Source organism: Myotis brandtii, unplaced genomic scaffold (genome assembly GCF_000412655.1).
Source record: "Myotis brandtii unplaced genomic scaffold, ASM41265v1 scaffold123, whole genome shotgun sequence".
Taxonomy (NCBI): Eukaryota; Metazoa; Chordata; class Mammalia; order Chiroptera; family Vespertilionidae; genus Myotis; species Myotis brandtii.
Genome location: NW_005354291.1, coordinates 1,346,268 through 1,367,435, shown reverse-complemented (window position 1 = coordinate 1,367,435; position 21,168 = coordinate 1,346,268). Strand labels below are relative to the sequence as shown.

Sequence of the window (21,168 nt, the reverse complement as noted above, 5' to 3'; positions counted from 1 at the left end):
TATAATCTTTTTTTATATAATAATAGATTTCTCATACATTGTATGAGAAGCAAAAATTTATGTCTTTAATACCTTAAAAGTGTATAAAACTGTAGGAGAAAAACAGGCACCCCCATTTTTTAATGAGCTAAAAAACATCAAAAAATTTAAACATCACTACCATTTAAAAACTGGAAATGAAATCAGTGAGATGCTATTTTCATTACCATGAAATTGACAATGATTAAAAAATTAAGTGAGGCCATGCAGTGGTGTTGATAAGGGTGGAGAAATAAGCACTTGAAAGCTGCTTATAGATGAGATTATAAAGTCATGCCATTTTCTTGGAAAGGAATTTAGCAGCATGTTTAAAAGCCTTAAGGTGGGCATGTCCTTTGATTCACCAGTTTCAGTTCTGGTATTTAACCATAGTGAATAATTGAGGATTACTGAAAAAATTTCAGCAGTGTTTACAGTGGAAGAAATTTAGAAACAACTTAAAAATTTCCACAGAACTCTGTCTGCCTCTGGAGGAGTAGAAATCGCTTCCTAACCCACACAGAGGCATCCTTGCTCTCCTTTCCATGCTCTGGGGCTGCTATCAGAGGTGAGGGGGATTGCTGTTTTCTGCTTATACCATAGGTCGGGAGGGTGAAGGCATTGAAGGTTCTTTTAGGAGTTTAATATTTACAGATTGAGATGAAAAGAGATTTTATTTCTTCTTAATTGCTAGTAAGAATATATGGACTTTTTCTGTTACTGATTCATTCATTTATTTAATAAATATTGAATGGTATTAGGGACCAAAGCACTGAATTATACACTGTGGTTACAGAGTTGAATAAGCCAGGTATGGTCCCTATTATACGAAAAGACAGATATGGAAACAAGTAATAACAAGTCTGATGTATATTACAAAATGGTGATAAGTGGTTAATAGGGGTTTGCCAGAGAATAAACTGAGGAGAGCTTATGCAAAGGCCCTGAGGCATGAGAAGTTTCTAGGAACTGGAAGGATGCCGATATAGATGGAGCATGATGGCAGCTGCAGTGATAATAATTTTTATTTAGTTCTTAATATGCCTCAGGCATTATTTTATACAGTCTCTCCTAAGTCACAAAAAGTTGTCACTTTCCAAAGTCACATAGTAAGTGGATAAGGCCAGAATTCCAGTTCAGGCAGTATGATTTCAGAACCCAATTCCTACCCATGTGCCACTCTTTTTCCCAATGAGTGTAAAGACCAAGGAGGTGGAGAGTTGCCAAGCTAAGGCTAGAGAGAGGGGCTATGCCACGGAGGCCTTGGGAGAACCGGGAAAGATTTTGGATGTTATCCTAAGGGAAACGGGAAGTGTTTAGAAGATGCTCAGTAAAATACATGGTGCTTGCTTGGGGGTGGGGCTTGTACTCACGTCCATGTTTGTAATTCCTATTTGCGCAGAATTTTAAAGTTTTTGCCTATTTAAACAAACATTTGTTCAGTCTCTAGAGTCTTAGTTATTTTTATAAATTTAGGATTATCTCTAATGTTGAACTTACTTGATTTTTTTAAATGCTTCTTTATTGATTTTTAGAGAGAGAGAGAGCAAAGGAGAGGGATAGAGAGATAGAAACATTGATGAGAGAGAAACATAATCGATCGGCTCATCTATCGGCTGCCTCCTGCACACCCCCTACTGGGGATTCGAGCCCACAACCCGGGCATGTGCCCTGATAGGGAATTGAACCTGCAACCTCTCAGTGTATGGGACGATGCTCAATCAACTGAGCCACACTGGTCAGAGCACAGTTTTCATTTTCATAGTCTTGATAGGCTTGGTAATGATATAAAAATGAAATCTTTGCTTCATAGTATTTTCCTAGATAATTTAAAATATTTCATTTATTGGTTTTAGTTCTTATAATTTGAGGGTATCGATCTGCTTTGCTTATTTAACAAATTGTCTATTAACTCCTAAAAGTCAACTTTTAACAATTTCATGAGACAAATTTTGTATGAAATCATAGAAATTATAACTTATTTGAATTTATGATATATTTGCAGCTTATCAATATTGACCTAAACTTATCATGAGAGCCCTGACCGGTTTGGCTCAGTGGATGGAGCGTCAGTCTGCGGATTGAAAGGTTGAAGATTCGATTCCGGTCAAGGGCATGTACCTTGGTTGCGGGCACATCCCCAGTGGGAGGTGTGCAGGAGGCAGCTGATCAATGTTTCTCTCTCATTGATGTTTCTAACTCTCTATCCCTCTCCCTTCCTCTCTGTAAAAAAATCAAAAAAAAAATAGCATGAGAACTGGTCTCAAATGAACTATGTGATTTGATTTTTAAAAGCAGTTTAAAAATATTTTTTATCAAAAAATACCTTTTTTCTCAATCTTTCATAAAATCTTAATCTTGCTTCAAATCCTTTGTATAAGCATTTGATTATATGGTAGAACCTGTATTTCTCTTTTTTAAACCAGGAGCTTGAGTTATATCCATTTATTTACATGATTGTCATGAAAGGGGGCAACCATGAATAAGGCCGTCTTTGTAAAAAAAAAATATTATTGATTTCAGAGAGGAAGGGAGAAGGAGATAGAAACATCAATGATGAGAGAGAATCATCAATTGGCTGCCTCCTGCATGCCCCCTACTGAGGATTGAGCCCTCAACCCCGGGCATGGGCCCTTGACCAGAATCGAACCCGGGACCCTTCAGTCCCCAGGCTGACGCTCTATCCACTGAGCCAAACCAGCTGGGGCAAGACTTTAAGAATATAAATGGGACTGTTTTGCCAGTGGAATACAATGAGGTATGTTAAAAGTACTCTATTTACTTGCAGGTTGGCCGCCTCCAAGACCTGGTAAGGAAAAGTGAACAAGGGCTGGGCTCGGCGGAAGGACTCATTGCTAGCCTCCAGGACTCCCAAGGAAGACTTCAGAATGAGCTTGACTTGACTAAAAGCAGGCTGAAGGAGGCCAAGGATGCTCTATTAAAAGTTGAGGTAAGTCCTAATCCTGGTATAATCTGAACATCAGCAAGGTAAAAAATACCATTTAGTCACTTGGCTTCAAAGTTATGAAAATCCCATTACATATAATTTAGTGTTTTACTTTACTAGGGCTACCGTAACAAAGGACTTCAAATTGGGTGGCTTAATACAACAGGTATTTGTCCTCATAGTTCTAGAAGATGACAGTATAAATCAAGATGTTGTTGCCCTAGCCGATATGGCTCAGTTGGTTGGGCACTGGGAGGTTGCTGGTTTGATTTCCCGTCCAGGGCATATGCCGGGTTGTAGGCTCGATCCTTGGTGGCAGGGGGCGTGCAGGAGGCAGCCTATCTAGGTGCTCTCACGTCGCTATTTCTCTCTCTTTTTCCCTCTCCCATCCTCTCTCTCTAAAAATCAATAAAACTGTTCTTTTTTAAAAGTCCATTAAAAAAAAAGATATTTTCAGGGCCATTCTCCCTCTTAAATCTCTACTGGCGGGTCCTTCCTTGCCTTTTCCAGCTCATGTAGCCCAAGGCATTCCTTGTATTAATGACAGCACAACTTCAGTCTCTTCCTCTGTCTTCACATGGCATTCTCCCTGTGTCCTCACGTCTTGTAAGGACACCAGTCTTACTGAATTAAGGGCGCACCCTACTCCAGTGTGACTTCATCTTAACTCTTTACATTTGTACTGACCCTATTCCCAAGTAAGGTCACACTCCGAGATACTGGGGGGTTAGGACTTCCACATGTATTTTGGGGACACAGTTCAGCCCATAGCAATTTGTATGCAATTTTACTGGTAAGAGTTAAAACTCTCACGTATAGCAACTGAGTGATTCTCTGTGACTACGCATTTCAGAAAGGGCTGTCTTTCCCCTTCCATTCTCATGGTGCAGAGCGAATATTTAGACTGCCTTAGACAGGAAAGAAAAGAATCCATAAAACCAGGGGAATAGTAGTCAGGGAGTTCTTTTTCTTTCAGAGAGGTGAAGAACTCAGATGGGCTCTGAAGTCAGATTGGTTGACAGTATTACATATGCTCCCTTTTCCCCCCATTGACCTTTCCCAGCCTGCCCCTGCCCCCAGCACAGGCCTTCACCCCCCTGTTGTCTGTGTCCATTGGTTATGCTTAGTATATGCATGCATACAAGTCCTTTGGTTGATCTCTCACCACCCCTGCACCCCCTGCCCAAAGAGGGATCCACCACTTAGTATGTAACTTTTGGCTTGTTATTTATTCTAACCCTCGATTTCCTCATCAGATCAGTTGGTGGGGGGAAATAATATACTTCACACCACTCTGGTAGTAATTAAATGAGATAAAACATTTACAAAACAGTGCTTAGCAAAATAGCACACAGTAAATATTGCCTTTTATTTAACATTTCAATTTTTTTTGACTTAGAATTGATGACAGTTCAAAAGCATATAAACAAGAAACTTTAGTGGCTATAGCTTGTTTATGGATATATATATATAATTCTACTTATATCTAAGGTGTAGTTATATTTTTATAAATACAAAACTTTGAATACTGCCCGGCTGGCATGGCTCCAGTGGTTGAGCGTCAACCTATGAACTAGGAGGTCACGGTTCAATCCCCGCTCGGGACACATGCCCAGGTTGTGGGCTCAATCCCCAGTGTGGGGTGTGCAGGAGGCAGCCAATCAAGGATTCTCTCTCATCATTGATGTTTCTATTTTTCTCTCCTCTCTTCCTCTCTGAAATCAATAAAAAATATATTAAAAAACAAAACAAAAAACTTTGAATACTAATTACATTTTATTTTTAAATTCTGTGACAAAATAAATTGATTCTCTTTAAATCTTTTTTTCCTTCTGTTTACCTGTCTCTAGTGGCTATGTGATATGAGCATTAATATGTAACAAGGAATAGTTAGAATTTAGAGCTAGTGTAATACGCAACTTAATATATTTATGTGATGCCAAACATATTGACTATAATCTCAACATTAGCATTCTGTGGCATAAAGCTGACTAAACTGTATTAAGATGTGGTTTTTTTCGTTGTCAAAAGTAACAGGAAGATGATAGTATAAATACAGTGACAGATCTTGCTAAGCATCATGATGATCATTTTATAAGGTATATAATTGTTGAGTCACTATGTTGTATACCTGAAACTAATATAATATGGTATGTCAGTGATACTTCAATAAAAAATGAGGTGGTAAAAATATACTTAAAAATAAACTGCGGAGATATTTCTAATGAATGTTGGTAGAATATAAATTGTTTTGATATGGAAACATGGAGGATCTGTGTCCCTAGCTTTGCCGCAGCCTGTTTCCTGCCTTCGGGGCATTTAATCCTGGTGGCCTTCCCCCTCCACCCCATCTTGGCACTGAGAATTAGACGTAGGGATTCCCTTTCATTTACTTCAGGTTCTTGCTCATATTTACATTGTTCTTCTGTCACATAGTAGAACATGATACATATTTTAAGCAAAACTCTATCAACTGTTCAGTTGCTGATCTGCTGGACAGTTTTAATTGAGAAAATATAGGTGCTGCATTATAGTTTACCACAACTTGGGAAATTTCCTTAAGAGCAAGGGTGTGTTATCTTTAACCTTTCCCCCCACTCTTGCACTGTCTAATAAAGTGCTGCGTTGAATTTAGTACTCACTGCTTAATAGCCAGGTTAACAGTGTGGAATGGCAGTTTCCAATTGACTTGCTTCTTTCCCATTTACCCCTTAACAACTGCAGTCAGCAGGTGGGTGATCCTGAGCGAGTTGTTGTGATAATGAAGGAGGGGCCATCATCTGTTCTTCTCTTGTACCCTAGGAATAGCTGCAGTGCTGGCAGGGATGATGGTTGCCAGTGTTGTCCAAAAGGTCACCTCCAGCCCCAGGCTCCAGAGAGCCACTTGGTTTATGCTAATCTAGAGGGATTTCATATATATCGTATCATATTACCATAACACCAAACACACGGGCCACTGGTTTGAGGTTATATAGTAAAAATACTCAGTAGCCTAAATTTCTCATAATTATTTTAATCATATCAGTGGGGGTACAGCAATAATGCTTAAGCTTTGAATAAATAGCATACTTTTGAATGTGAATATGAGTGAATTTGAATAACTTATCTGTGTATGTAATGTGCACACATGTAAAGATAATCGACTAATAGTCACATACCCATGATATGGAAGGTTTAGTTAGGATTATTAATTATGCTGTCTTGAAACTACTTAAAGTAACTTTTAAATTTATAGACCTTAATAAAAGCTACTTTGCACAAGGACATTTAAATGATAGAATGTGTACCATATATTTTATTGTCAGAAAATCTCAAGTAATTATCATAGATCACACTGCCAGTTATTGTGCTGTAAGAATTTGTTACGATGCATGCACTCTGCTGATTTGAAATAACCAGCAGTGACTTGGCTTTTGAAGACTAGTCTTTACTGAAGAGTTTTTGTTCCTCAGAGTGAGCGAGACCGAGAAAGGCAACAGCATGAAGAAACACTGGCTGCCCTGAAGGGAGAGGAGACGCTCAGGGTGGACAAAATGGCCCAGGACCTAGAAATCAAATGGACTGAAAATCTTAGGTACAGTTTTTACTCCTTAATGTAAGCTCATCAATGCAGATGTGCAGAAAATGTTTTTCTCTGTGGCTTATACTGTCTTCCTGTTAAAGACGTAGTAGCGGCATTTTCAATGAGTTTTTCCCATGATTAGATGCAGAGAAATTGGAATTTTTTTTCCTGCTTGAATACAGATTGCTGTTTTCTGATTTCATTTCCTTGAATATAAAACAGAAAGAGTACTAACCTGAAGTCAGAAGACTTTATTTGTTCTAGTACCTATTCTGCCACTGATAAACTGATAAACCCATGATCTTGGGTAAGTCACCAATTTACCTTCTAGTCCCTAACTATACAATAATCAACTCCTATTCTGAGTTGACTTTTGAGGAGGATTAATTACTTAGGAAACATGTGAACAACTACACTACAGTTATTGAGATAAATAAGTCTCTTTATAAAGGAAATGCATTTGTTTTATTCTAGACAAGAGTGTTCTAAACTTCGTGAAGAGCTAAGACTTCAACATGAAGAGGATAAGAAGTCAGCAATGTCTCAACTTTTTCAGTTAAAAGAGCGTGAGAAAAATGCAGCCAGAGATTCGTGGCAGAAGAAAGTAGAAGATCTCTTAAACCAGGTAATTGAGAGTCTGTATATTATAAAGTTCTATTTTCCTTGTCATTCTCTAGCTAGGGAAATATTATACAACATTGTGTGTTAGTTCACTGTATTTTGTTATTTTTCTTTTCTTTTAAATGTTATTTTTCAATTATAGTTGGCATTTGATATTATTTTGTTTTAGTTTCAGGTGTACAACAGAGTGGTTATACAGTCGTGCACTTTACAAAGTGATCCCCCCAATATTTCAAGTATGCTCCTGGCACCATACATAGTTATTAAAGTGTCCATCAATAGACAAGCGGGTAAAAAGAGTTGTAGTACATATTATATACAATGGAATATTACTCAGCCATAAAAAAGAATAAAATCTTACTACTGTATTTGCTACAGCATGGTTGAATCTAGAGGGTATTATGCTAAGTGAAATTAGACAGAGAATAACAAATACCATATGATTCACTTCTATGTGAAATCTAAAGAACAAAATAAATGAACAAATGACATAGAGCAGACTCGTAGATACAGAGAACAGACTGATGGTTGACAGATGCAGGGTGGGGGGAGTTGGGGGACTGAGTGAAAAATTAACAAGAAGCTTAAGATGCTTTAAAACAAATTGACTATTATATAGGGCATCAGTTTTTTATGAACATGGGTCTATTCATGTAGAATGCTTGCCAAATAATATTTTTGCATATAGATTTTTTAGTTCATCCAGTATTCTTTTAAACAGACACTTAGGGTGACATCATCCAGTCTTGCGGTTTAAATACCATCTATATGTCAGTGGCTTATAAAGTTAAACCTCCAGCCTTGACCTCTTATCCTGAACTCAGAATCACTTGGTTGGCTAATAGGCATCTCAGACTTCGCATGTCTGACTCAGAAGTATTGATTTTCACTCTCCATCTATCATCCCAGCATCTTCATTTCTTGGCACAGCTTGTTGCTCAAAACAAAAAAATGAAGAGTCATCCTTAATTTCTAATTTTTTTACCTCTTCCATAATCTGTCAGTCCTCTTTATTCTACATCCAAAACATATCCAGCTCCCTCCACTTCCAATTCCCTCAGCAAACACTAGTCCAAGTCACTGTTATAATGGCCTCCTACCTGACCTCCCCGATTTCACTTTTCTCACAGAACTCAGTGATCTTTAAAAATAATTTTTTTTAAATATATTTTTATTGATTTCAGAGAGAAAGGGAGAGGGGAAAAGAGAGGTAGAAACATCAATGATGACAGAGAATCATTGATCGGCTGCCTCCTACACGCCCCACACTGGGGATTGAGCCTGTAACCCAGGCATGTGCCCTGATGGGGAATCTAACCATGACCTCCTGGTTCATAGGTAGAAGCTCAACCACTGAGCCATGCTGGCTGGGCCAAAGTGATCTTTTATAATGTAAATCAGATCGTGCCATTCTCCTGCTTAGAATTCTCTCAGGGCACGCCATTGAATTAAGGCTCTTATTCCGACTCCTTCATTTTCCAACAAGACCTGAAGCCAACTTGCCCCTGCAGATGCCTCCCATCTCATTTCAGCCTCACAAACAGCACCGTGGCTCGCACATACGCACATGCTCAGTTACTCCGAGCTTACTTCCACCTCAGGATGTTGGAGCTGATCCATTTGCCCATACGCTCTTCTCCCAAGATCATCTCATTTTGTGTCTGGCTCCTTCATTAATTCCAAGTTTATTGTCACTTCTTTAAAAACATCTGTCTTTGCCATCAACCCAGTATCACCTCCAGTCATTTCCTATTGTGTATTTGTTTTACTGTTTTTCAATTGTTTCCTCACTCTGCTTATGATATTTCCTGGAATATAATACTGCTCTAGTAAATATTTTTAAAATGAATTATAAATCTTACTTCATTTATGTGTTAACTATTAACGGTATTGCCACCCAACAGCACTAGTTGTGCCTTTCCTGGTTGCCATTGCTAGGTCTGTGATGTAAGTCACCCCAGGTCATAGCTTAGGGACCATGCCTTTTGGTTTAGATAAGTGATGGCGAACCTATGACACGCGTGTCAGAGGTGACACGCGAACTCATTTTTTTGGTTGATTTTTCTTTGTTAAATGGCATTTAAATATATAAAATAAATATCAAAAATATAAATCTTTGTTTTACTATGGTTGCAAATATCAAAAAATTTCTATATGTGACAGGGCACCAGAGTTAAGTTAGGGTTTTTCAAAATGCTGACACGCCGAGCTCAAAAAGTTCGCCATCACTGGTTTAGATAGTTCCAAGGCCTGCACCTGTATGCTGACAGAGGTAGTTGACCATTTGAATTTAGATTCAAGTATACTTCTGTTGTATAAAGTCTAAAATCCCTAAGGGAAGAACTGGCATGCCACTCTGATTTGTCACACTGGTTAATTTTCCAATTCATTCAGGAATCTTCAATAACATGTGTAATTTTGTATCATGATACCTAAAAGAGTGAAAAATAAAATATACTTCATAAGCAAGTGCTATACATTTTAGATTAACTCCTAGTCCTGGGACATCAGTTCTGAGAACTACAAAGAGGTATAAAACTATAACTAAAAATCTTTCAGATTTTCTTAAGTTTTATGAAGTCTGGAAAGTTAAGGGTCTCATTAGTATGTGAAGAATATTAATAGTATGAGAATAAGAAAAAAGTAAAAATAAAATTAATATAGTTAGTATGTATAAAAGTGTGAGAAAGTTTAGATTGAGAAGTTATGGAGTAATCAAATAGAAAGTTAATCTTTTTCTCAAGTTATTTTTGTCAACTCCAGTAAACTCTATCCTAGAATATGTTAGTTAAGTTATTAGTAAAAAATTATTTACCAAATAAAATCTGGCTTTACTTTGTGACACGCCAAGGAATAAATCACATTATGGGAAAAAAGATAATCGTGTTCTGTCTGAAAATTTGATTATTGTCCAAAGAAAATACCATTTTACAGGAACTTTTCTATTTATATTAGTAATAAAAATTTTTAATGTTATTTTGTATTTTGAAGGGCAAAAAAGTAAAGCAGTTGAAACAGAATTCACATTTTTTTCCATATTTGGGGGTAGAGAGAGTGCATAGCGTTTTTTCCAGTGGTTTTTCACTCAGAATTTCAGTGAACTTCTGTAAAACGAACCCAGATGGTAAATAAATTTCCCAGATATGTAATAGATAATAGGATTGAAAAGATATGAGGGAATCTCTTTTTTCTTTCCCCCAGTACAAAACCAGCTTACTATTCATCTTCACATTTTCAATGATAATCTCTTATTTGTTTTCTGGCCCCAGAATTATGTAGTCAATGGAGTTAGTGTATCACTTCTCATCTGCTCGTTTCTCTTTAGAGAAATCCTTCATGAATCAACATCAATACTGAGTGTAATACTTTGAAGCAATAGATTGTAGATTTCTGGGAGGCATTTGGGACAGTAATATGCCTTGTAGTTCCTTCAATAACCATCAACTTTAAAAGTGAACTCTGGTTAAATGTACCAGCCTTTGATATTTTGCATAGGTAAGTCTGCCAGCCCACAAACATCAGACACTGTTTTAAAAGACAACAGATAATTTATACTGTAAGTCTTAAATTCCTTTTTGTCTAATTTCTTTCTCAGAACTGTTTTCAACTTACTTTTTCTTGAGTACGTTATAATGTTTTGTGCTTTACTCTCCCTCTTACCCCCTCTTTCTTTCACTGAGTTGGTTTCTGAATGTTTCCCTTTATTCCTGTGATCTTTTCTTCATAGCGGCACTCTCTGGGTGAAGCTTTGCATAAATCTATCAACAATGTAAGTGAGCGGCACTTACAGTTTGTACACAAGGGCATGTTGCACTTTTGATTTTGCATTAACATCATCACTGCTTTAGAGCTTAAACTTATACAAAAATGCACTTTTTTTTTCAATAAGATATGTTTTTTGTATATGGGTAATAAAAGCTTCTAACTTTAAGCCATTCTCTGTGTATGTGCATACATCTACTGCATTGTATTAGTAAGCTTATATTTTGTTATAAAGCCAAGCAAGATTTCATATCTCACACATAAAATTCATTATTTTAATATTTACTTTGTAAGATACAGTAATGTTTTTGAAAAACTATTAACTAGTTGACTATCATAGAATTGGAAATAAATATAAATGTATTTCTTCTTTTGTTAACTAGTTTATTTTTTGAAAAATTAGTATCAATAGACTTTTAAAATTAATTTTAGAGAGAGAGGGAGGGAGATGGGGGAGAGAGAGAGAGAGAGAGAGAGAGAGAAACATCAATAGGTTGCCTCCCACACACACACACACTCCTGAGCATGTGCCCTGATCAGGAATTGAACTGTTTGGTTTTTTATTTGGGGGGACGTACGTGTGTGTGTGTGTGTGTGTGTGTGTGTGTGTGTGTGTGTGTGAGAGAGAGAGAGAGAGAGAGAGAGAGAGAGAGAGAGAGATTTGTAACAGCAAAACTAGGTGAGATGATCCAAATTTCCATCAAGAAGGATTAAAGTAATTTGTGTGTATTATATTCTGGAATTATGTCTGTTAGGATGCATTTGACTACAAACAGCAGAGCACCCAGTTGACAGTGGCTGTCAAGATACTTAGTTCAGAACTCAGGTATTTTCTGTACTTCCGCTTTGCCATGCACACTGTGTTAGCTTTTTGACCTTAAGTTTGCCGTGTCATAGGGGCAACATGGCTGCTCCAACTCCTGCCATCATGTCCTGACCAACCGTGCTAATGCAAGAGGCTCTCCTTAGGTGCTTTTTAAACTTTGATCAGGACGTCTTTCCCCCAGGTCCCCCATACTTCCTTTACCTTATTAACTAAAGCAGGTTGGCATGTCCTTGTAATTAGATTTCTGTGACTTTCTTACCTTCTTTAAGATAGGGATTTCTATTCAATCCCTAAAACTCAAGTCAGCTAACCGGGAAGAAAGGAAAGGGGGAGATTGGCTCTTGGGCAGGCAAGGAACAGTGTCTACACTAGAAATTCTGTGTAGTCATTGAAAAGGATGGGGATTGTGGATATGTGTACTTTATAAATACCACTGTGACGGGAAAAACCAACCTGTAAAACCACAAACTCACCGGCCTCCCTAATGGAAAAATCATTAACCATTGTTAGATAAATCCATGCATGTATTCATCTTGGAGAAAGTTACATAGCGTTGGGTGTGTGAAAAGCCACTCCATCACATAACAACACCTGCAGGTCAGGACACCTCATGGTTTTACATTTGACGTCGTCTTTATCCCTCTGTGCAATGCACGTGGGCGTGTCTGCCCCATTCTGCAGCCTGTGGGTCTGTCTCAGCTACTTTGGATGTTAAGCACTCACTGTTCTCCTGAGTTGTGCCCTGGGACCCCAAGGTAACTTTTGTGTGTAAGACGTAGCCACTGTTTTGTCAGATCATGACAGATGTCTTCTCTACATTTGGTGAAAATCGTCCAGTCACTTGCACATGATGCAGTAAAATCAGTGAAAGAAAACAAAACAGGCAATTCTAGCAAGAGAGAGAGAAGTCATTGTATCTGGTTGCCCTTAGGGGTTGGGATTTGGCAAGGAAAGGAAATGAAAGAGACTTTCCCTTTTATTTTATAACTCCTATATTTTTAAAATTTTTTCACAATCAACACTTACTACATTGGTAATATAGAATAAAAATATGTCAGGTGGCCTGGGCCCAATTCTAGACCCTGTAAATCAGAATATCAAGGGGTCAGGGCCTGGGCAAATATACTTATTCAAATCTACAGAGATGATTCTGATACACAGACAGGTTTGAGAACCACAGATTACATTTATTACCTCACAAACTGCTTTGTTTTGAGGACAGATTATTTGTATATTTTTTGTATTCTTTCATTTATGTAACAAGACGATATTTTTGGAGGGACAAAAACCACCAACAATGCATCAACAACCAAATGTTATAGGTAATTAATGCCAGGCCCCATATTGACATCCTGGCATATCCAGTACCTCAGGTTTGATGTTTCAGTTGCTGTTTTCAAGGAGCTCTTGAGCACCATTGTTGAGGCACAGAATCCTTATGAAACTGATCTGTAGGAAATAGGTCAAGCTTTCCTTTCTTCAAAAAATATGTCCATGTTTTTTTATTTTAATTTTTCCTTTTGAAATTTTTACAATATCTTATTTTCAGAAAACAACAGTATGTTAAGTGGTAGAAATCAAAAGGTAGAGCTTACTATCAGTGCAGTTTGGCCTTTAAAATTGTTTGCAAAGTATCTGGTACCTGTTGATCAGTCAGTATCCTATATAATAAAAGGGTAATATGCAAATTGACCCTAACAGCAGAACGGGCTGGGGATGACTGGTCACTATGACACACACTGACCATCAGGGGTCAGATGCTCAATGCAGGAGCTGTCCCCTGGTGGTCAGTGTGCTCCCACAGGGGGAGCTCTGCTTAGCCACAAGCCAGGCTATGGCTGCCAGCACAGCAGTGGTGATGGGAGCCTCTCCCACCTCCTCAGCAGCACTAAGGATGTCCGACTGCAGCTTAGGTCTGCTCCCTGCTGGTAAGTAGACATCCACCGAGGGCTGCCAGGCTGCCAGAGGGATATCTGACTGCCAGCTTGGGCCCGATCCCCCCAGGGAGCGGGCCTAAGCCAGCAGGTGGACATCCTCCGAGGGGTCCCAGACTGCAAGAGGGCATAGGCCGGGCTGAGGGACCCCCCCACCCCCAAGTGCACAAATTTTTGTGCACCGGGCCTCTAGTGTTATATAATTCATATCTAAACTGCTGTGGCAAGAATTTTTAAAATGAGGATTAAAATTTTTTCTGAAATAAGGATTCTTTTTGGTTTATTTAAAATTAACAAAATAAAAAGTATTAAATTTTAAAATTATAACAAATGTATAAGGACTAATACCACATACTTCAGACTTTAAATATGTAATTTGAAGCAATTACTGTTTCTCATTCATTTATTCAACAAATGCCTTTCTATAATTCTGTCACAAACCTATTGATTAAGATTGCCCAAACTATTGAATGTAAAATCCATCTTTGTTCTCATTTATTTTGAATTAGTGAAGTTTTATATTAATGTATATTTCCATTAAGTATACTCACCTGTTAAACATTAGTTCATTTGACATTGCTTTGCTCATTATTTGTCTTTTAAAGTTCATGTCATTTTCATGCTGAATAAAGGCTGACAATTTGATGCAATTCGACTAACTTATTTGTAAGAATAACAAAATAAATTTTGATGCTGCATTGCATGATAAAAGCTTTCTGCATCTAGTTCATGTTACTGTCTTGAGCATGAATCCGAAGATTTTAGATAGCCTGAATATTACTTTGGTGTGCTTTCAAAGTTAATATAAAATATCTAAACTAAGTATATTTGAACACTAAATTGCATGATAATGTCTTTTTGTACATACTTTATATTTTCTTGAGTATAGAGACAAAGATTAATCATATATTCTAAAATGAAAAATATTTCTTTGGAGTCCTTTCAAGGTAAAGTATATTATGATGTAAAATATTTAAGTATATTTAAATATTTAAATGTATTTTATTTAAGCTGGTGAGGTTTGAGAGAGTGCTAGATTTTAAATGTATAACTATTACATCACTGTATTTCATTCATTTTAAATGTCATATTTCTTCATAAGTTTCATCCTTAAATAGTTCAACTGTGAGTCAAATTGTAGTCAAATTAACATGGGAGCTCTTTTTGTTGTTTTTTTGTTTTTGTTTTTTTTAAAATATATTTTATTGATTATTTTACAGAGAGGAAGGGAGAGGGATAGAGAGTTAGAAACATCGATGAGAGAGAAACATCGATCAGCTGCCTCCTGCACACCCCCCACTGGGGATGTTGCCTGCAACCAAGGTACATGCCCTTGACCGGAATCGAACCTGGGACCTTTCAGTCCGCAGGCTGACGCTCCATCCACTGAGCCAAACAGGTCAGGGCGGGAGCTCTTTTTGATGTGTGAACTTTTGAAGGAGATATTACTGAATTAAGAGGCACTGCTGGGAACTGATTCGTTTCTTACTAACCTAAGTGCACACTTAATTGGAGGACAGGATCCAGGGCCACTGCTAGCCCATATGGTGGTGCCTATGTGCACATCAGAAATACATGCCCATTCTCTTTGGGTGGACACATGCATACCAGGGCAGACAGCTTGGTGAGCAGTTGTTCCGCTGGGTGGGTTTTAGTCCTCACTTGGACAAGAGCCAGGTAATAGCTTTGATTACCAATCCTTTTTTTCCCATGCAACATAGTCTTTTCCTTACATGTGTTCTGACAGGTTGTCACATGGCAGTCACATGAGTTCCCATGCTCGGCCTGGGACTAGAGTTGATTTGGGGAAGACAGTGGGTTGGTTCCTTCTCTGTTTCAAGAACCAGCTCGCTGAGAAGAAAATGACTGCTAGTTACATATCCGTGTTCACAAACACACATTTTTGTTGCCTTTTACCATTTTGTGATTTATTATTTTTTTCTTTCTGGGTTGTCCTTACTGCTCATTTCATCCTGATCTTCTTTGCATAAAATGGTGAGAAATCACAGAGTATAATTTGTCTTGGGTTCCTAATTCCAAGTGTGGCCTGAGCTGTGCTGTGACATTCTCCTGCCATTTTCACACTTGCAGGGTTTATTTCCGTCTGTAAATCATGGGTGCTCCTGCCACTTAAAGGTGCGGGTGAGGTGGGGGACGGGGAGAGGAGCATTGCGTGGAGTCAGAGCGCTGCAGTTCCACTAGATTCCAATCACATGAAATAACCTCTGAAACCTTGGGTTTGTGTAGGAATCATTAAGCAGAATTCATGTAACTTTCAATAGGTAGTCACTCCTTTGGAACTACATTAAAACGGATTGAACATCCATGTCAGCTATGTCATTTCTCACCAGTGCTTGACTGTCTTCATAAAGGCATGTGCTAACCTTTACAACTAAGCCCAATTTAGAACTTTGTCGAAAACCCTGCCAGACGTTTAGTTATCCACCCAACGTCACTGTAGCCTCTGACCATTTCCTGCTGCTTGCCTCTGACCTTTCTGTCTTCCAGTTCCTCCTTTCTTATTTTGCATCTCTAGTGATTCTCCACCCTTTCTCTTCCTTTGCCAGTGCCTTCCTCTGTGAGATGGGAGGCAGCCTATATCTGCCTTTCATCACTCAAATGAGTCTTTTCCCTTTTACAAAAGCTCACTGTGAAGCTTCCTCTTCCCATTGGCTTTCCTGGCCACAGGAGCTGTTTTACTTGCATATGAACACACATTGTGTCGTAAGTTACTACATTTGACAACTTTTATCCCTTTCCCCTCAGCTCCCCTTAGATTCAGACTTCTGTTAGAATATGGCTATGTAGTTCCTGTATAGGGGAAGTATACATATATATTTATACACATATTTCGTGTCTTTATCTTTTAAAAAGGACTTAATTTTAAGTATTTTAAGACACCCAGAAGCAATGCAGACATTGAGGGTGATATCTGTTTTCAAAAGGAGTAACAAATCAGTTTTCAATAGTGAAATAAAGGCACCTGTCATTATTATAAGGATATAACTAGAGGATTGTGAGATGGTTATGATTTTTAAAAAGCTTGAAGGTTTGCAAGGTTTTTGAGTTAAATAAAAACTCAATCTTTTTTTAAATAAGGATTCTAAATTATGAGCTGATAAATCTTTTAAAGAGTAGCTTTTTAATCCTCAAATCATCTTAGCTAACATTTATTGAGCACTTACTACATTCCAGGAGCTGTTCTAAGTCAACTATGCATAGTAACATACTTCATTCTCACACAGAGGTGTTGATACTAGTAAGTGGTGAGGCTAGAATTTTAATTCAGAGCCCACAGTCCAAACAACTCAACATTACTACCTCACAAATAAGCAGTTTAACTTTTCATACTATCTCTTTGAAGTGACTATAATCTAAATACAGTAGTTGTCTTTTGTTTTAATTTCATATTGTGAATATTTATTGCAATACAACATAGGTGTTCATTGTATTTCTAAATGTGAGCTGCAGTGTTCTTTAGTCTACAAACTTAATATTACTAAATTCTATTTTTAGGATAACGACTAAAAAATAGAATTGAAAGCGGTACTACCTAAAGATTAGATACCGATGATATATGTTAAACATTTTAAGGTAGTTTCTTAAGGCAGTTGTTTTACTAAGGCAGTGGATGTCGTTGAAATGCTTCCCCGCTTCGATTAGAGTTTGTGAAATGTGCCTTGTGTTTCTTCTTCACCGTGTCCCATCCTGTGGCACAGATCTCCCTGCTGAAACAGAACCTGGAGCTACAGCTTTCCCAGTCCCAGACTTCTTTGCAGCAACTGCAAGCCCAGTTCACACAAGAACGACAACGACTTACACAAGAGCTTGAAGAATTAGAGGAACAACATCAACAGAGACACAAGTCTTTAAAGGAAGCACACGTCCTTGCGTTTCAAACTATGGAAGAAGAAAAGGAAAAGGAACAAAGAGTAAGATTAATGTGACGTCTATTCAAATGAAGTCCAGCAGCCTAATAATACAGTGGGGCCTTGACTTAGGAGTGTCCCAACTAACGAGTTTTTTGAGAGACCAGCTGTCTCTAGCAGATTTTTTGCATTGAGTTGATAGAGTAATTTGAGTTAACGAGCTCCTTAACGAGCCCCTTAACACCGCTTAACGAGCTCAGTCTCAGAACGAATTAAACTCGTAAGTCGATGCCCCACTGTAATTAGCCTTCAAATTCTTACCAGGGTTTTAACTCGAGGAAACTGTGTGTGGCTTTATTTCAAGGTGTTTTCTAGTATATGACTTCCTGTAGGGGTCACAGTGTTTAAACATACACAGTAGTTACACACTATCGCAGACAAGTTAGACTAGGGCCTATATATTATATCTGTTTTCCATTACATGGCCGAGTTCATGATGAGACTAATAGTCCATCTGGTTTGTTATAGAGTTAACAGTGATTAAATAAGTTTAGCATGGTCTGACTGAGCTGTAACCACTATAATCACTTAATACTATCTTGAAATGACAGTAGTTTTTCATCAAATTTTTAGTGTTTCTCTTTCAGGCTGGATCTTCAAAAGACATGTATTCCAAATAATTTATATATTTTTCAACCCCGATTTTTTTCCTCACACTTATGAAAAAATGTACAAAACTCACAGTGAAATTACAGACATTTTAAAATAGCGCAATCCCCTATGTACAGCCCAAAGGCTATCTGAAAAATAGTGATATAAACAAATCACTCAGGAGATATTTAAATCAAATAGATGTATGCATATAGAATCTCCCCATATCCATTACTCAGTTCTTTGTTAAAATTGTAGTTTGACATAGTCTTACTGTGATTAATTTTGGTATAGTTTATTTCTTAACACTGTATTTTCCAGTTTCTCCTAAGGACCTTATGGTAATTAAGATAAAGATTGATAGACAAATACAGTTTTACTAATAATAATTTTCAATATCTATAATCATTACAGATATAAGTTGTCTCTTAATTCTTTATGTGGGAGCAGGCACTATTATATAAGAACAGGTATGTTATAAAGAAATTAAAACAAGAAAGTTCCATCCTTTTAAAAACAGTTCACTTAATACAGTAAGATGAAGTCTCTTGATCTGGTCAAGGAAGTTCCTTTGGTTAAAAATGAGGCCTATTGCATTGCTAAGTAATCTATTCGTTGGATGCCATTTGTGAATTGGAATAACACAAAAGCTCTCATATTAGTACTTTAATTTTACACATTCAGTCCTTTCAAAACTAATCATTTTTAAAAGAAATCAGAATCTGCAATTTTATCGTTGATCATTAGGTAGCCAAGCTACCCAAGTAATGTTGTCTAAACTAAAAGTCCCGTATTTTACCCTATTCAGCGTATGTTTTATTTTTCAGAAATAAAAACACTTTTTAAAACAGTGTACAAAAGTAGCCAAATACTAATTTGTAAAAACAGCATTTTAGAATAATGATTAAAGAAATGCTGCCCTAGTTATAATACAGTATCTTTCCCAGAAACCTTTTATGTGACAGGTTACAGTCAGATAAACCCCTCCTGGCACCGTTCACTCTCTAAACCTGAAGTACCTGAGTTCTGTCTTTTCCCCTGTGGCCATATACCTCCTTAGTCTTAGCCACATGCAGTCTGTTCTCTCTGGTTAGGCTTTTGAAACAAATCACACAAAAAGCTTTGGTTTCCTTTTTCAGCAACCTCTTCTCAGAGCCTTTACTTCTGTTCACAAGTGCAGTCATAAAGAAGGACTATAGAAGGTAGCTACACAATATTTGATATTTATAAGCACCCCCATCTCTTCTTTCCTGATCAGAAGTTTTTTTCATGTTAATACCCTCATCTTGTTTTTTCTAAGTCTGAAAGAATTATTCATTGATTTCAGGTGGCTCACACCTGTTAGCAGCTTTAGAAATGTCTTTATTGAAAGCTGCTTTAGGGCGAGAGTCCATATTCCAATTCAAACACAATATATTGAGTCAAACTAGTTTCATGACGATTAGTTTATTGTTTATAGTGGCTCTAGTAATTTATGTTTTAATGGTGATTATCTTTTATTTAATTTTCTGGTAAATGAATTAAAAATGCCCTGTTTTTCTTAAGTAATAATTGGGTTTGGTAATTATTTTATTTTTATTTGCAGTTTTCTTCCTGTAGTCTAACATAATAATTTGAATATCTTTCTACTATTGTAGGCTCTTGAAAATCATTTACAACAAAAACATTCTGCAGAGCTTCAGTCATTAAAAGATGCACACAGAGAGTCAATGGAGGGTTTCCGGGTAGAAATGGAGCAGGAACTCCAGACTCTTCGGTTTGAATTAGAAGATGAAGGAAAGGCGATGCTTGGTATTCTGAATGGGTTATAATCTTGTCATATTAATTTGCACATTCTTCTACTTAAAAATTTAACATGAAATCACATTTTTTTTGTTTTTTTTAAAATATATGTATCCGTAATATTTTTTAAAATATGCTAAACCTCTTTTTATCCTTGGATTCCAGCTTCTTTACGTTCAGAACTAAACCATCAACATGCAGCTGCAATTGATTTGTTATGGCATAATCATCACCAAGAATTGGCAGCTGCTAAAATGGAGTTAGAGAGAAGCATAGACATCAGCAGGAGACAGGTAGAGAAAACATTCTGTTCTGTGATTATTTCTTAAATGTGAGTAGATTTGAAGGTTCACAATTTTCTGAAAAGTATTTTATAATTAGTATTTTTAAGTTATTATTATTTACTATCTAGATTTTTTAGACAGTGTGATGAAGGCTATTATTGGTTTACTAGAGGCCCAGTGCATGAAATTCGTGCACTTGGAGGGGGTCCCTCAGCCCAGCCTGCACCCTCTCGCAGTCCAGGAGCCCTTGGGGGATGTCCCACTGACCTGTGGGTAGTGGGCCTAAGCTGGCAGTCAGACATCCTTAGCACTGCTGCAGAGGTGGGAGAGGCTCCTGCCACTGCCGCTACGCTTGCCAGCTGTGAGCCTGGCTTAGGGCTTCTGGCTGAGCAGCGCTCCGCCTGTGGGAGCACACTGACCACCAGGAGGCATCTACTGCGTTGAGCGTCTGCCTCCTGGTGGTCAGTGCACGTCATAGCGACCAGTCGTTCCACCGTTTAGTCGATTTGCATATTATCCTTATAATAGAGGCCCGGTGCACAAAAATTTGTGCACTCGGGGGATGGGGGAGGGGGGGTCCCCCAGCCCGGCCTGTGCCCTCTCGCAGTCTGGGACCCCTCGGGAGATAATGACCTGCTGGCTTAGGCCTGCTCCCGGGTGGCAGAGGGCAGGCCCAATCCCTAGGTGCAGCCCCTGGTCAGGCTCAGAGCAGGGCCGATTGGGGAGTTGGGGCGCCGCCCCCTGTCATGCACAGAGCAGGGCGGATCGGGAGGTTGCAATGCCACCCTCAGTCACGCTCAGGGTAGGGCCGATTGGGGGGTTGGGGCACCGCCCCCTGTCACACTCAAGGCAGGGTCGATGGGGAGGTTGCGGCGCCACCCCCTGTCACACACAGAGCAGGGCTGATCAGGG

General features: G+C 38.2%; 1 protein-coding gene across 13 annotated transcripts in view; it reads left to right on the top strand.

Moving 5' to 3' along the window:
- FAM184A (family with sequence similarity 184, member A) overlaps window positions 1-21,168 on the top strand; it is a 51,566-nt gene that overhangs the window by 13,183 nt on the left and 17,215 nt on the right. For 9 of the 13 annotated variants that reach the window (XM_005858932.2, XM_005858929.2, XM_005858930.2 and 6 more), the window contains exons 6-12: window positions 2,807-2,968; window positions 6,418-6,539; window positions 7,002-7,152; window positions 10,876-10,917; window positions 17,390-17,602; window positions 19,828-19,981; window positions 20,138-20,265. In XM_005858932.2, the coding sequence (XP_005858994.1) occupies window positions 2,807-2,968; window positions 6,418-6,539; window positions 7,002-7,152; window positions 10,876-10,917; window positions 17,390-17,602; window positions 19,828-19,981; window positions 20,138-20,265 (972 nt within the window). The remainder of the gene's footprint in view (window positions 1-2,806; window positions 2,969-6,417; window positions 6,540-7,001; window positions 7,153-10,875; window positions 10,918-17,389; window positions 17,603-19,827; window positions 19,982-20,137; window positions 20,266-21,168) is intronic. The other 4 variants (XM_005858933.2, XM_014533750.1, XM_005858931.2 and 1 more) reach the window with 1 other exon arrangement.